The following is a 16,998-nucleotide window of genomic DNA, read 5'->3' on the forward strand; positions in this document are numbered from 1 at the left end:
AAGATCCTCACATATACAAGAAGTCTGTAAACTCAGAGAGACAGAACTGATTAGTGTTTCTTTTGTTGATGTTCACTGCTATATGACAGTCCAAGGTCTTTATTCAACAAAGGTTTACAGCTTAAATACTATTGAGGCTGTGAAATAGAATTAGCATCTCACACTACAGTTTCATTATTCATCCACAATATAGGCTGCATGCTGACTTGTTACTAAACAGTCACTTTTACACTGAAAAGCAAAACAGAATATATAGTGCAACCAAAATCGTTGTTAAAAAAAAGAGATTAAAACCCTTATTTAGATCAGCATCAATCTGAAGTAAATACAGAGTTGCCCGGAGCTTTGCTTGGGAAGATGCACAGCAGCATAAATAAAGAACAGGACCTGTTTAGCCTTGTTTGAAAACACAGTAGAAAGAAGAATATTGGGGGCAGCTGAGGCCACAGACACAGGCTGTGCTTATCTAAATGTGATTGAAATCATTTCTAACCATTAAATTTTCATGAAATAGTTCACTTTCTCTGAGCCCATAAACGACAATGAAGTAATGAATGGCCATACAATATGGAAAATATCATCAGCTTTACATTTCATTACATTTCCTTCATGATCGTTTCTTGCAAGAGGTAAATAAAATGAAACTCAGTGGTGCAGCAGAGAGTGCTGAGTTCTGCACATGGCAGCTTGTTTTATTGCTTTTTGCATGGAACCGGCTGTATATAATAATAAACATAGCTGTTTCTGTTTCAAAATCATAGTTGTCATTTACAACCCAGAATGAGAAACAATATATCAGTATATCGGTTTATTATATAGCACTACAGCTAGTCTTATCCCTGAAGCAAATCTTTTCAGATTTGGTTAATCTTTGTATTTTTGTGCAGGTCTTTTGACTCCAACAAATCTTCTAAGTTGCTTTGGGAAATTAAACTGATATACGACCTGTACTGAAGGGTTTGAGGGTGGATGAAGCTGACACACTAAATAATCTCCCAAAAATCATGAGGCAAACTACTAAAAAGGACCAGCATGCTCTAGGAAAGAACCTGGGCATACCAATTTTCTCACAAAGACGGATGTATTATTTTTTTCAAATTAAACGACACACCCAATTCAGATGCTATCTGAATAAACATTTAGAAATGATTTCTATCTGACTATTAAAATGACAGCAATCATTATCATTACCCTAAAATGCTAGAATTCTTCAAACAGCACCAGCTGCATGCACCAAGAACATTGTGTAACTTGTTTACTTTGGTTTGGTTTTGGCAGCAGACTTCTTGGTAAGAGTTTAAAGTAACCAAACTCTGATCTTTGATCTCATACAAGACGTGAACTCCTGTCTCCTGGCTAGAATTTCTGTATGTTTGACCTCCCCATACCATCTCCTGATATGGACTTCCTTGCTCCTTTATTCTCCTTATAAATATACCAGCCTCTAGACATACCAGCTTTAATGTAAACACAGGTCATTTCTCCATATCTCTAGATGATAATTGCTTACTCAAGAGATAGAGTGTAGACCCTATGCGGCCTAATATCTGTGCTCTTGATAAGAGCTGATAACAGTCATTTGATACGCTGATAGCACCTCATCCAGCAGCTTAATTAGCGATTCAACAGGTTTATTCTGTTTTGAGCAAGATGGTACTGCCTGTCACATTACATCAAGAAGGTTTCCTGGATTGTCACATGCAGAGGTCTTTCATTGTCCTGGTTCTCCCTGTGTTTGCTTGGGACCTCTCGAGGTACTCTGGCTTCCTCCCACAGTCATAAGAAATGCTTGTAAGCTTAACTGATTACTCTGAATCACCTGTAGGTCTGTTGGGTTTTTGTCTGTGTCAGCCCTGTGATTGAATTGCAATCTGTCCTGCCCCACTGGGCCCCGAACAGGGTAAAAGTTACAGATAATGTATGGGCGCAGTTAAAATGTTGGGAATAACTTTGAGTTTTTACTCTCAAATTAAAAACTGTATTCTGCACTTTCTGTGTAAAAAAGCTGGCAGCTTGGTCTGTCCCTGCATTTTTTTCATCACATTACAATCTGATGTATTAGAGATCGGTATGGAGTGTTGTTGAGTCCCTGAGTTAACTCTTTCTATCATCCTATCACGTGCTGTACTGAAAATCTCCTGAAGTTGTAAACACTTCTTTGAACGCAAAGAAAATTGTCTTGGGTTTTGCAAGTTCAGTATCTCCTTGCAAGAACGTTTTCTTAATATTTGAATACTGCAAAGATAAAGTTAATTCTGTATGTGAATTTTAATTGAGGTGTGGTTGTTGAAACTAAATACTATTGCAAATCTCTGATGGTTCAATCCGCTTGCAAACATGTGCAGCAAAACACTGAACCCTATCTTGCTAAAAAATGATGTTCAATTGAAAAAAAAAACCTGAAGAGGGTTTCTCATTATTTGAGGCATGGATAAAACAGCCATTTATGTATCACTATCACGCTTTCTTTATGACTTGTTGCACATTTGTACATTTTAAATATGCCCATACTGAATTATTGACCGAGGGTTTTAGATATATAGATGTTTACCATCATTATGCTTTGTAAATGTGTCCATTTTCAAAATAGTTTCTGAAAAACATTTAAATTAGAGGGAATTTTATTCAATAAAGCTATTATAAAAAAATGAAAAACATATTGGTGGTCATTTGAGGGGCAAAAAAGACTTTTAAACATAATTACTGTAAGGTAATTTGCTTAAAGGACTATGAAAGAAACACATTTTCCAATGTATAAGACTCTCCTACTGAATTCAAACAATAGAGCTTTGAAAATGAAACACACATGTGAGCACTGTAACAGATAGAAACACTTGACCTATCTCACATTTCTTTGGGTCTGAAGGTGAAAGTATATAACTGTCTTCATCTTTTGCTGAGCATTTCTAATTAGCTCAAAATGATGATCCCTGCAATCATCTCTGATGCGTGATCATCATCTGTGACAGAAGTTATCAGTTCTTTTTTCTATACCTGGATAATACAACCCTATAGATCTTTATCTAGGCCAGCATTTTAACATTCTGCCCACACATTGTTCTTCACTGCAAAAACTCACAATTACTCTACTGTTTGTAGTAAAGCCTGAGGTATTTCTTGTTAATCTCCTGTGGTGTGAGTATTTTCTGGCTTTTGTATGGTTTTTATGGTTGTAAGCACACATTTTAATATACATGCATGTGCACACAAGTATATAAGTTGCTATTTTATATTTTGTATTTTTATATATTATATATTTGATGAATCTGGCAGACACATCAACAAACATGTTAGCAAAATGAAATGATTCAAAGGATCATAACATCATTGTTTTATGTGAAGTAGTGTTGTTTTTTTTATTTAAATTTTTTCTGGAAGACAGTTTTTTCTCAAAAATGTACACGTTATTGATAGATTTCATGCTATGAATATTGATTTATATGTTAGTGAAGATACTCTCTGAGAACAGAACAGGACAACTAACACTACTACATTAAGCCAAAAAGCTTTCAAAATACACTCGTCAGTCAGGGGTGACAAAATAAAAAAGCTCTACCATTCCAGGACAGATATATGCCAAGCATAAGCGGAGCAGCCGTGGGGGCAGAGGGTGCGGCGGCCCCAGGTCCCACGTTCAGCACGGGCCCCCTACTGAGCCCCTTTTTTTGACAGAACTGGAACAGCCGATGTCTGTCCCTGTCCACAGTCAGTGTAATTAAAAAACATTCACACACACAGAGGCAACTATTTTCAATTTAAAGCAACCTCTCGTTGTCCTTCAGTTAATAATCCCCAGAAATCCATATACACACTAACACACCTGAAAACGCATATGGCATGACCATTCAAAATTATTTATCTTATGTTTAAAGATGGACCCATGAAATGCTTTAAGCTTCGGCAAACCACAACCATGCTCAACATATGCCCACAGATCTCCACGAGGGTTCTTTTTCTCCACTGCCGGACTGATTTTGACCCACGCTCCCGGCTGACACCTGAGCACTGCTTATTTTTCTCAATAAGAATGAGTAGACAGAAAACTGGACACTGTGAGTCTAAAATATGTTTCTGTTCAGTTGTCTTGTTGCAGTAATCCACATGTTGAAGTCTGAGCCTTCACTATCATGACTGTGTGTCCATGGAGATTATGAGCCTGCTTCACATGTTGATATTCAGCGTGTTTAACATTTTGAACACCTCAATACGATCCGTAGCTACTCAATACTGTCAATTATATACATTGTGTCATGAATGAAAAGTTGATTCAGGGGAAAAAACACATTTGGCTTTGTTTTTGACATGGAAAACATTAAAGTTTTTTTTTATGATTAATCGATAATTGATCGTTAACATTTCCAAAGATCGATCACAGGAAATACTTTACTAAAAATTTACATCCTGGTGCCTATATTTATTAGAATCGGTGTTGGAACTATGCCTGCATGTTACTGCGTCACTCTCGCTCCTAACAGGTGCGCTCAAGCTCGGGCTTTAGCTCAGCAGGTGTAGGTCTGGGCTTTTCCCTTTATCAGCTGGGATGTGAGGTCACAGCAGGAGATTTTATGGGCTGTCTTGGATCAATAAGTGAGAATTTGGGCTTTTATTGATCGGTAGGGGAGATAATATATCGGATATTTTACATTTGTGAATTTGACTATCAGAAGGGCCCCTTGAGGATGCTCTGTCTCCTTTGCGCTGAGAGTCTAGCTCCCTCCCTGATGCCAAGCAAATAGAATTCAAACTCGTTAACTAAGCAGTCTTGAATATCATTTGGTGAAATAAAGAGGCACAGGAACAACTGTTTTGATGCAATTCAGCTTCCAGTCACTGGTAGCAGTATTGAGCACTGTGACTATGCCCTTTCTATGGTGGCCCCGAAGTGCAAATCACAACTGCAAATCAAAAAACACTACGGCAAATCAGAAAACACTACAACATTGACCAAACCGGAAGAATTAGGTACCCTCAGGGGACATGACTCGATTTGCCGTAGTATTTTCTGAATTGCTTTAGTGTTTTCTGAATTGCTGTATTGTTTTCTGAATTGCCGTTGTCTGCTGAATTGCTGTAGTGTTTTCTGATTTTCTGTAGTTATTTCTGAATTGCCGTTGTCTCCTAAATTGCCGTTGTCTCCTAAATTGCCGTAGTGTTTTCTGATTTGCTGCAGTTATTTCTGAATTGCAGTAATGTTTTCTGAATCGCTGTTGTGTTTTCTGAGTTGCTGTAGTGTTTTCTGACTTGCTGTAGTGCTTTCTGAATTGCTGTAGTGTTTTCTGACTTGCTGTTGTGTTTTCTGACTTGCTGTAGTGTTTTCTGATTTTCTGTAGTTATTTCTGAATTGCCGTTGTCTCCTGAATTGCCGTAGTGTTTTCTGATTTTCTGTAGTTATTTCTGCATTGCCGTTGTCTCCTAAATTGCTGTAGTGTTTTCTGATTTGCTGTAGTTATTTCTGACTTTCTGTAGTGTTTTCTGACTTGCTGTAGTGTTTTCTGACTTGCTGTAGTGTTTTCTGACTTGCTGTAGTGTTTTCTGATTTGCTGTAGTGTTTTCTGAATTGCTGTAGTGTTTTCTGACTTGCTGTAGTGTTTTCTGACTTGCTGTAGTGTTTTCTGATTTGCTGTAGTGTTTTCTGAATTGCTGTAGTGTTTTCTGACTTGCTGTAGTGTTTTCTGAATTGCTGTAGTGTTTTTTGAATTGCCGTTGTCTCCTGAATTCCCGTAGTGTTTTCCTAATTGCTGTTGTGTTTTCTGAATGCCTCCTGTGATTTGCACTTCAGGGCCACCATACCTTTCACTGTCCCGTCTCATCTCAAAGTTTCCCTGACACCTCACCTCTCTTTAGTATATCACTCGCACACTAGAGCAGTAGTGTTGTATTTTTTTTTATCGAACTGTTTCCCAAAAGATGGACGAGATATCCAAATTGTGCACGGTGAGTTTCTTCACATTTTACACCGTTCAGTGTTAATTAATTGAAGTAATATAGACGGCGTGAAATTAATTGGCTTACGTCGGTGAGTAAGGTAAATTTACGTCACTTCAAGCCCTTTATTACCTCTACTTACCACGGACACACAAAGAGCGTCATACTTCACCATGGTATTGTAATTGTTCGGACATTGAACATGAAACCTAAACTTTCCTTAACTTAATAAATCATCTGTCTTTAGCACACTGTCGAGCCTTGTTGACCTCGCTAGCTAAGGCTAAAACACCACTACCTTGATAAGGGTTAGACTAGCTTCAGGTGAGAGCTAGATTGTTTGTTTTCACACAGCAGACGTGAGCCTTTAACTTAAAAAGCATTGGAAAGCTGTTCTCAATCTTCAGCTTAACATCCAAACAGGTGATCAGGTGTTATGTCACAATTGTACAATAAAATACTTCAGTGCACAAAACCTCAAAAGTTTTAAATAAAATGTCACCAGTCAGTTCAAAATGTGTCACTTGCACACTATTAGCTGTATTACTACTGACCATTTAAACTAGCCTTTTAAATAAAATAATTTCTGCTACAATGTATAGCACATCAATTATTATACGAAAACTTTATTTTATTGTTTTTCAACTTTATTAATAGAACATTTTCAACATTTTAGACTGACATTGTGATATACAACCTAGACATCAGTTGTCACATCTGAATGCCAACTCCCTTCCCCACCACCCATTACAAGCCCATTCAACAACTACAAAAAATAACAATAATAATCCATCCATCCATTATCTTGACCGCTTATCCCGTTAGGGGTCACGGGGGAGTGGAGCCTATCCCAGCTGGCTTCGGGCGGAAGGCAGGGTACACCCTGGACAGGTCGCCAACCTATCACAGGGCTACAATAATAATGATAACAGAAAATACACTCATAAATAAATAACAAAATAAAATAATAATGATAATAAATAAGTGGGAGAAAATAGTATTAAGGTATTAATACTAATATTAAAGTCTTATATGAAAAATTGAAACTAAAATTTGTATAATCTATAAATGATTACAAATCAGAATGCTCATATATATACATTTTTTATTTTGATTTAACCTTTATTTAACCAGGTAAGTCATTAAGAACAAATTCTTATTTCCAGTGACGACCTGGCAAAAGGCACAGCCTTTTGAGGGGTAAAGGGTCAGGGATAACAGTAATAATAGTAATACAGTATAAAATAGTCAAAATATTAATTGAGATAATATAAATTGGATTAATAATAAGTATATACAGAAACGCAGAATAGTTAAAGTTTGCTATGTACAAAAGCACTAGGAATGAAGGTATTGCATACAGGATGTTTAAGTGTCAGGGATATTGCACAGTGTATTGCACAGAGTATAGAATATAGTTCAGTCATCAGAGGGTACTGCATATAAAAATGGAAATTTTCCTCAGAGTACGATAAGAATAATCATGACATGCAGTCTCTCAGTTGTATTGCTGTATGGTAATTTTTGTGCATGTGTATTTTTTTCTTCCAGGTGATGTTGGTGTGTACTTATATCCAGGAGCACAGCCCTCACAGCACACCGTCATGTTCTCTCAGGGTAAAATTGAATGCTGACTATATGTGAGCAGGATGAAGAGAAAGCAGCCACTAGAGGCTGCACTAGCAAAGACATGGATACCTAGATCAATAATGAGAGAGAGAAAGACACGGGAGTGAGTGGAGAAACTGCAAAAAAGAGACAGTGAAATACCATGCAGTTCAGTACAGCAAGCATGTGAGTGACAGAGGGAAGAGAGAGTAGGAGTGAGCATCAGACCAGCTGACAACCAGAGAGAGAGAGAGAGAGAGAGAGAGAGAGAGAGAGAGAGAGAGAGAGAGAGAGAGAGAGAGAGAGAGAGAGAGAGAGAGCGAGGAGCAGCAGCAGCAGCAGCAGCACTCAGCCACGCTGCCCGTCCTCATATTTCCCTCTGCAGCCGTGTGAGGCAGAGTGAGCGGCAGAGAGGAGAGAGCACATCTGAGTCTTTTGGAAACAGCAGGACCACGTACCACTTGGCTGAGAGATCGATGTGCGTACGCCAAGCCACATAGGAAGGGTGAGCAGCCCATCGGACGTCCGTGTACTGCTACAGAGAGAGAGAGAGCGAGCACGAGAGAGAGAGAAAAGCCAAAGGGACAGAGAGAGTGAGGAGAGCGAGACTGGAAGAAGATTACCTGAGGCCAATTTGAAAGCTTTCAGCTGGTCACTCAGAGCAGGTGAGTCAACTTGTGCTCCGTCTATGGACGCCCAGCAGGTGCAATTTGCTTTGTCACAAGAGTGCGTTTATATGTGTGTGAGCCTTGCATCTTTACTCCTGCAGAGTTGTACATGTATTCTCTTGCTTTTCTAAGGATGGAGTTTGTGTAACATTTGCAAGGCAGTGTGTATTTATTATTTGTAGTCATTGCCAGGTGAATAAGTGGGGAACCTTAGCATCAATCAAGCCGTTATCATGCTGAGCAGAGAGGAACATAACAATAGCTGCTTAACGACCCCCCCTCCTGCTGGTTTGTGTGTTTCTGTGTATGTGCTTTTGTAGGTAGAATCTATGTGTTGTTGTAGTAACAGGTGATACATGTCTGAATTGTAGCCACTTGGGCGAATTAATGGAGGTCATTATAAAAGCTCACTTTGAGAGAATTAAGTGGAGTACTTGATGCCAGGGCATGGCAATTCATCACAACTGTAGTAACAGTGATATTTATCTATTTAAGTCATGTGTTGTATATTCTGGGAGTTATTTATGCAGTTAAAGATTATCTTCTCGTGCTGATGCTGCTGACTTTTTTTTTTTTTTTTAGAAATGCACTTTAAAAAACTAAACCAAAATAACAGGAATAAACTGGTTCTTGAGGACACTGTGGAAGTTTCAGTCTTGTTTTGCTCCAGGAAACAAAGTTGTGATAGTTTTAAAGTTTTCTTTCTGTCTTATACTGTGTATATCTAATTGATTGATATGCACATCCAAACACAGTTGGTGCCTTCAGCATTGTGGATTTATGCAAATTTTTACACAAGAAAAAAAAACTTCGCTCTTGCTCTGTTGATTCAGATGGATCAGTGTATTCCAGCAGCCTCAGTGACTTATAATGAAGTATGGTGACATTTAGATCACTGGTCTATACACGCATGCTGCACCTGGTTTGGAAAATACCATGCCATGCTCGATATGACCCATCATCCATCTGTATGAGTCCTCTTTTCAGTCTCCCTTCCTCTCCCTACTCCCCAATCCCCATTTCCCTCCACGTCATCCTGTGAAGGTTATTGCCATACATCCAGTTGGTTTAATTTGTCAAAGTCAGCCAGACGTATTGTCCATGGTCACAGCAGGGGAGCAGGTTGTGGGGGATTCAGTGGTAGGTATTGAAACCATATTGGAAGCTGCAGAGATAACTCCTCACTTGAGAGGAGAGAGAGAGTGAGAGAGAGAGACAGAGAATGACAAAGTGGCAGAAAAATGCAGGAAAAAATGAAACACAAGCAGAAAGAAAACCACCAATTCAGTTTCCTTGTATACAGAGGAGCTGAGCAGTTAATTTCAGAGGCAGTGTTTCCATGACTGTGTGTGTGTGTGTAGGGTGTGAGTGGGTAGACTTGAGGTTATCAGTCTTTGGATTCATCATATCTCTCGCACGGAGCTCCGGCTCTCCCTCTCTCCCATGTGGCTCCTGTGTCATTAAGCCGAGACACCGAATCTGAGAGATCGCTTTCTTTCTCCGTCTCTGTTCCTCTTCATGGAAAACACCGGACTCTCTCTGCCTTTCCGTCTTTGTCTTTTACCTCTCACTGGCTCTTTTTTTCTGGTCATTACTCACACTCTTGTCTTCCTCCCTCACATATATGCAGAAACACACTCACAAATACACAGAGGAGACATTTGTTCAAGTGTAACTGCAGTTGTGGAAACGGCTGCTCATGAAACATGCATCCCTCAGTGGATCCAGTGCAGGAGTGTGCAGAAATCTGATGATTGAAATTCAAATTAAACACAGATTACTATACCGTGGCTCTAGATGTTTAACCACATGTATCGGTGCAGAGACACATCCAGTCTTTTCCAGAGAGTCGCATCTTCTCCGGGACATGCATAACAGTTTAACATTATACATCAGATTTATGGAAATGCAATAGTAGGGACAACTTACTGACTAAAACCAAATGCAAAGTTATTCAAATCTTTGCTGTCATTGTTCTGAGACGCCTGTTTGCTTTGGCTATGAGTCACTCTGGATAAGAGCTCCTGTTTAGTGGCTGAATTGCAAATGCAAATTGTTTCTATAAATCGCTTCAGGTGTAGGTGCTATCTGTTGAGTTTGTCTCATTCCTTCGGCGCCTGGATGTTCCTCTATCTTTACAAATCATTCACATTTATTCAAGTGCCAATGGGCAGCTGAGCAAGATTGGAATCGTCTTTGTGGTAATTAATAATTTACATAATACACTATTCTGGGGGTATTTTATTTTTCCCCTGCGCTGGTGTTAATTGTGTTAGCTAAGCTACGTCATTACTTATCGTTAGGGAGACAGTTAAATGTGGACATATCCAGTTCTCATTAGCAGCTGCAACATCCATCTCATACTGCACAGACTTAAAGCAGCAGTGGAGAAACTGCAGGAGGAGGGAGAAGTTGAACAGTTTGTTGTTGTTCTTCCAGTTGTTTTTCAAACACTCACTTTCATCACCCAAGCGAAGTCTTCTTCCTTATTCGTTAATTAACATAAGAACAACTCTCACTCCTGTCGGCTGTGAGCGTTGTTATTGCTGTTGTACTAGTTAAACATCATGCTTGTATAATAGAGGATTCAACCTTAGAGAAAACAGTGAATAGAGCACTTCCCTGTCCTTCTACCCATGGTTCATCTTTTAAAGAAGCACCTCAATGGCCTCCTCTGCCATCATACAGTCTGTGTGATGAATCCTGAGCAGTCTGCTCTGATTTATGCTTTGAAGTAGAGGAGCCAGACATAGGCATTTGTCTGAGCAATTGTCTGAACTCTTACCTTCCTCTGCTTTTATACATCCATCTTTCTTTCTTGCTTGCTTTTTAAAATTTATCTCCCACTTGTTTTGTGTCCTCTTACCTCCTGTTATCACACTTCTTATGACATTATGGAGAATTGCTCTAAATTAATAATATGATACTAATACTTCATCAAAATATTTAATAATCTGTTCTGAAACATTAACTTTTATAGAACAACTAGAGCTGTCTGAAAGTCCACAAAACAATAGGTTGATTTTTCTTGAACAGCATGCAATTTCGTCCCCTTCAGCACACGGTAGTTAAGCTGTCTTCCTGCTTCCTGCTTCCCCTGTGATGGCAAATAACGACGCCACTGCACTTTTGACACATTTCACTTTTTTTTCCTTTTCATTAACATTTTCTATTGAATTTTTAAGAAACATATAAACATATGAACAAGTACAGGGTGTTTTCAAAGACTGAGTCTTGTTTTGGCGTGGGCATACCCAATATGGCTGCCGCCGCCGACTGGCTTCAAAACAGCGCTCAGGAACGGATGGGTAACGTCACGGTTACTACGTCCATTATTTATACAGTCTATGGTGGAAACTAAATATAATGTCCTTAAGTTTGTTTAAATTAGTGAATAATCACCTGAAAAACTAAATGTCATATAAAAAATGAGATTAGACAGTCAAAAAAAAATAATCACTTATAAAAAGAAATCCAAATATAAGAAATCCAGTCCATTAAATAAAAGTATACTGCATTTAGTCTCTGGTTCCAGTGTTTTTATCAGTTTTTGAATATTTCCAAAAAAGTTCCCAGGAGCTCGTTCTGCCAAAATGTCCAGCCATTTCTCCTGTGAAATATTTGTCCCCAGGTCCCTCTGCCACAACAACTTCACATTAGTGAACTCCCCACTTACTGAGAAATGTGTTACTTTATAAAATTGTGAATCTGTGCAGCACTCCAATGGCATATTGACACATTTCACTGTACAAACGTACAGATGGCTCAGTTGAAAAGTCAGAAGGAAAATTAAATTTGTGGTAAAATTTCCTCAAAGTATTTTATATATGAGCTACCACCTATGAGTTAAGCATGCAGGTGCACCTAATCAGACTGATGTCAGTGGGCAGCCTAATCACAAGAGCTGCCAGAGCACTGTTTTTGCAAATCACCACAGACCAGAGGATGAAACTAAATCAAAAAAGTCAACTACAGCGTTTTCCAGATGCAGTGCAGCTGATTTTGAAATTTGAATATTGAAGACTTCCAAAATCAAGACATTGGAAAGATTTGATTTACATCATGCGTGTCCAAAGTACAGCCAGGGGGCCAATAGCGGCCCAAGGTCCATTTATTCATAGCCGCAAGCTTCCATCTTAAAGCTGACATATCACACTTTTTTCATCAAAATATATTGGTCTAAGAGGTCCCTAAAACATGTCTTTAAAGTTTATGCTCAAAAAAACACTTTGAAATCCGATTTTGGTCTGCCTGAAAAACCCTCTTCTTCAGTCCTCCTCAGAACACTCTGTTTTCTCTCTGACCACGCCCCCTCAGGAAGTGGATGTGCCTCGGCTCTCCGGCACTTTGATCTAATGTTTCCATGTTGGCTGAATATACACGGCTGCTCAGAGTTCACGTTACTTCAACCCTCTGAATCTGATCCAGAATCTGATCCTGACGGAGAGGCGCCTGCAGCAGGACCTTTCTGAACGATTGGTCACAGATTTAGTGTTTCTTGTTTTATTTATCAGTATGTAGACGTGTGTCTTGGTACACAGCTACAGCCACAGCTACAGCTATGAACATGTAGCTATGTGGCTATGCTAACTAGCGCTAGCGCTTATCCATGACAAATAAAAATCATCCACTAGATCTTCAAATCTGCAGACGTGGGGAGTAAAACCGACCTCTGCCAGAAAGGCAGCGGAACCTTTCTGAAGGATTGGTCACAGATTCTGTGTTTCTTGTTGTTTTATTTGTCAGTATGTTGACGTGTGTCTTGGTACACAGCTACAGCTACGACATGTAGCTATGTAGCTATGCTAACTAGCGCTAGCACTTATCCATGATAAATAAAAATCATCCACTAGATCTTCAAATCTGCAGACGTGGGGAGTAAAACCGACCTTTGTGTTTATTAAGACAGCCTACAACTAGCATGCCTCCCTCCTAAGCTCCTTGTTACCACACATTTGTGCAGGTAATGAAAAACGGAGAAGTTGAGTTGTATTTTATACAGTCTATGGGCTGAACAAGCTCCGAGCTCTGACTCCGTGACAGACCGGATATTGTTGTTACGTAACTAAAACAAGGAAGTCTGAAACGGCTCGTTTCACACACATTTACAGAAAGGTGAAGAAATCAAAACAGGGGCAGAATGGATTTTTTTCATTCTCGGGGGGTTTGTAGACATGCCAGGGACACATATTTCAGGTAAAGAACCATTAAAAAGTCCATTTTGCATGATATGTCACCTTTAAAATGTGTTATTTATAGCACAGAAATGAATCACATCCTGAGTCATCTGTACATTTGCAGTTTCTTTAAAGCGCACACACAAAACTAAAGTCAATCCAGAAACATCTCAAAAAGCTTCATATGGACTACTTGTCTAAAGCCAAAGCACTGGGAATTCTGCAAGTCGGCAATAAAGAACAAACACAAGAACTCTTAAAGTTGACAGGTTTTCAAATTAAGGTTTTTATCATGATGTGAAAATGGTCTCCATTAACACTAAAGAGGGCAGAAGACAAAATCAAATTTATGAAATTGTGCAGAAAAGGTAAAATTTGGTGCATAAGAATTGTTCAGAACGCAGGAAAATAATTATTTAGTTCTTAAAATGTTGGTCAGAAAAGTCTTAAAAAAAACATGAAAAAGAAGTGTGATGAAATCCAGATCATGATCCTGCCATAGAAAAATAATGATACAATATTTTTCCCACATTGCCCGACCCTAATGAGAAACATTCTTCTCCAGAAGAAGATAAAGTTTTCTAATGTTTACGTGGCTTGTGGAGAACTGAGGACTACCTAGTTACTGATTTATTGAGAGAAAATTTAAAATAATTGTTATCAAATAGAGATTTCATATATAACTTTTATGATTCCTGAGTCTCAGTAGGAGCCAATGGCCCTGAGGTATTCTGACAACATCAAATGTGGCCCTCTTTGAAAAAAGTTTGGACACCCTGCTTTACATGGTTAATATGTTCTCAGAATTTGTTTAGAAATTAAAAGTATGGGAATTTTGAACATTTAAAAATACGATTAATATGTAGTTAAAGGCCCTGTGAGGAGTTTTGAACTGGCTGAGAAACAGACTGAAAATGATACCGATGCCTCTTTATAACCTTCAATAGCAAACAAGTCCATCAGCAGCAACACTGGCACCTTCTCTGTTGTAATTTTTAATGCCTGAAACCGCCCTGGGGGGGTAGGTGTCAGACCAGATGATGGACATCTTGCTTCAGAAACAGACTTTATTTGACTGTTTTCATGGAAAATAATCACATTGCCTGATAAAGTTGACTATTGAAGACAACAGGATGAGGCTTTACTTGAAAACACTACTTTTGCATGTATAGGACAAGAGATAAGAGGTATCACTTTGTCCACAAGGGGGGGCGCCAGAATCGATACAAAACAAAAGTTCCTCACAGCACCTTTAATTGTGCAAAAAAAGTTGAAATTCAGCAAATTATCAGGATTTAAAGAATGGATTATTTGAACTCTAAAAGTGATGTCATTGTGTTTGCCTTGAGTAACTAACAACCAGGGAGGTATTTCCCCCCATCTGAAAAAACGAATTTCAGGCCTTGCTTCATCTGTTAGGCTGAGCTAGAGTACAGCTACTGAAGCCCATTTGGGATAAAATGATTGTCAAAAGTAATCTATATTGTGCACTAACTGTTGAGGCTCTTATCATAACCCCAGATCGCCGGAGACAATACCATCAGTGAACATCACAGCTCTCCACTGTTGATCTTTCAGCCACAAAGCACTTTATTAACAGAAGACGGATGAATGTGGCAATTATGCTGATCTTATCAACACACTTGTCTGTCTGACTGCCTTGAGTCTCACACAGCGCAGTGTGCGAGGGTCTCTCTCCTCTTTAGTGGAATATAATGGATAAAGAAAGCCGTAGCGCTCTGAATTGAAAGCTGATGGAACAGCAGGTTTGCAGTATTAGCCTGTTTGGAATTCCTGATACAGCGAGATGGTGAAAAATTTCACGTACGCAGCCCCGCCAACAGTGTAGATTGACAGTGCTGAGGTAGGAAAAACTGGGATCGATGGCAGGATGTCCAAGAAAGCAAGCAAGCCTCTGCCGTCTTTTGGACCACTCATGAAGATTTTTTTTTTGTTTCTTCAGACTGTTTTGATGCTTTCTGATTTAACGGCTCAATTACTCATGCTGTAAAAGTGGTTGGAAGTGCTGGAGAACGATGTGTACTGTTTATCATGAATGATTTACAGGAGCAGGACAGGAGCTTGGATTGGTTTTTGAGCCTCGTGGGAGCTTTGTTTGACTGTGTGTTAAACAGGAGGGAAAATGGTAAAGCTCAAAGGATCATAAATATGGGAAGAAATGTGAACTGCCCGCTTGAAGTAATGGAGCAAATATGTGTAAGATAGGAGAGCTTTACAGTCATCTAAGCTGAATGGGGGATTTTTTCCTCTTCTCTTCTTTCCAACTCCTGGCCTGTAAAGCAAATTTCCCACATGGGACAGCATCCTTAAACTGATCATAGCCTCTGATTTATAACATATCATAGAGCACAGGAGACTCATATTCACCATGGTCTTTATTTCAAACCTGTGCAATCACATGCATCTAAATTGGCTCTCTTACCACTGTGCTTCAAACAGAATCCACAGAGGTCAGAGTTCAGCCCTGCGTTCTTGTGGGGTAAGTATCTGCGTTCTGGTGTTGCATTAAGAAGCACCTTTTTGCAGCCGGCATGTGCTATATTTTTAATACATGCGCCTGCCTCATGAATCTTGTGGGGAAATGCTTGAGAGGTTTTATTTTTATCCCCCATCGTCCAGCCCTCCACAGCTTTTACAGAAGCCAGGCAGGCCATGCTAATGATCCTCATTAGCCAAGGAGCTTGAATGCAAACTGGAATTGTTCCTCCTCAACTGCTGCTTAACATTTGGGATTCTCCCTTTCTTTTCTTTTTCCCTATTTCTCCTCACATTCTCTCAGCACACCTCCTCTGTCTCCCCCCTCTCTTCTTCTCTCCCCTGCTTCTCCCACCTGAGTGTCTGCACTGGGAAATATTCTGTAAAGGTCTTCCATCTCTTTCAACCTCTCCTTCAGATGTATTTTTTCATGATGTTTACTGCTCAGTGCAGGTCCCTGGGTACTGGTGTGTACCTGTGTGTTTGGATGGGCCCGTGTGTGATCACATATGTGCACATTGCGCCGTGCATGTCTTGCGAGCAAAGGAAACGTTCCAGATGACCTGCGATACTAGTTGCCTCTTCTCCCCCTGCTGTGAAGTAAAAAGCTTAAAGTTCAGGCGTGAGCCCCCTCCAGGCAACCTGTGAAGGATGTTCAGATATACAAACATGTCGGCTCAAGAGACACCTTTAGCTGAAGGGTAAATATGCTCTGGCTCTGTTTATACACACACTGTGCAGCAGTAAGAGGCTGACAATGTTTGATACCTGGCTGACTGGGGGATTATCTGCAGCTGTACAGTCCAGGCTGCTACACGGTATAATTTTGATACTTATCTAAATGTTCTGTCTTTATGTAACCTTTATTTAAGAACACAGGGGGAAAATTCACACATAAATGTGCCCTTAAAGAAAAATACGATTTGGCTTTGTTTGACTGTTATACAGGAGGGGAAAGGTCAAAGCTCAAAGGATCATCCATATGGAAAGAAATGTGAACAGGGGTCACTGTCCATCATAATGCGTCTTATTTTTTATGTATTAAAACTTTCACTTGCAGTCCTTCCTCTTGAAATGTTTCTGGAACATGTCTGACAAACTGCATGATGCTGATCTCCCTCAGA

General features: G+C 39.5%; 1 protein-coding gene across 1 annotated transcript in view; it reads left to right on the forward strand.

The window, feature by feature from the left end:
* The first annotated feature begins 7,373 nt into the window (after positions 1 to 7,373).
* The window catches only part of tnr (tenascin R (restrictin, janusin)), a 214,800-nt gene continuing 205,175 nt past the window's right edge, over positions 7,374 to 16,998 (forward strand). The window contains exons 1-3 of the mRNA XM_034702911.1: positions 7,374 to 7,391; positions 7,477 to 7,542; positions 8,006 to 8,198. Coding sequence (XP_034558802.1) covers positions 7,374 to 7,391; positions 7,477 to 7,542; positions 8,006 to 8,198 — 277 coding nt within the window. The remainder of the gene's footprint in view (positions 7,392 to 7,476; positions 7,543 to 8,005; positions 8,199 to 16,998) is intronic.

This window comes from Notolabrus celidotus, chromosome 15 (assembly GCF_009762535.1).
Source record: "Notolabrus celidotus isolate fNotCel1 chromosome 15, fNotCel1.pri, whole genome shotgun sequence".
NCBI classification, from domain to species: Eukaryota; Metazoa; Chordata; class Actinopteri; order Labriformes; family Labridae; genus Notolabrus; species Notolabrus celidotus.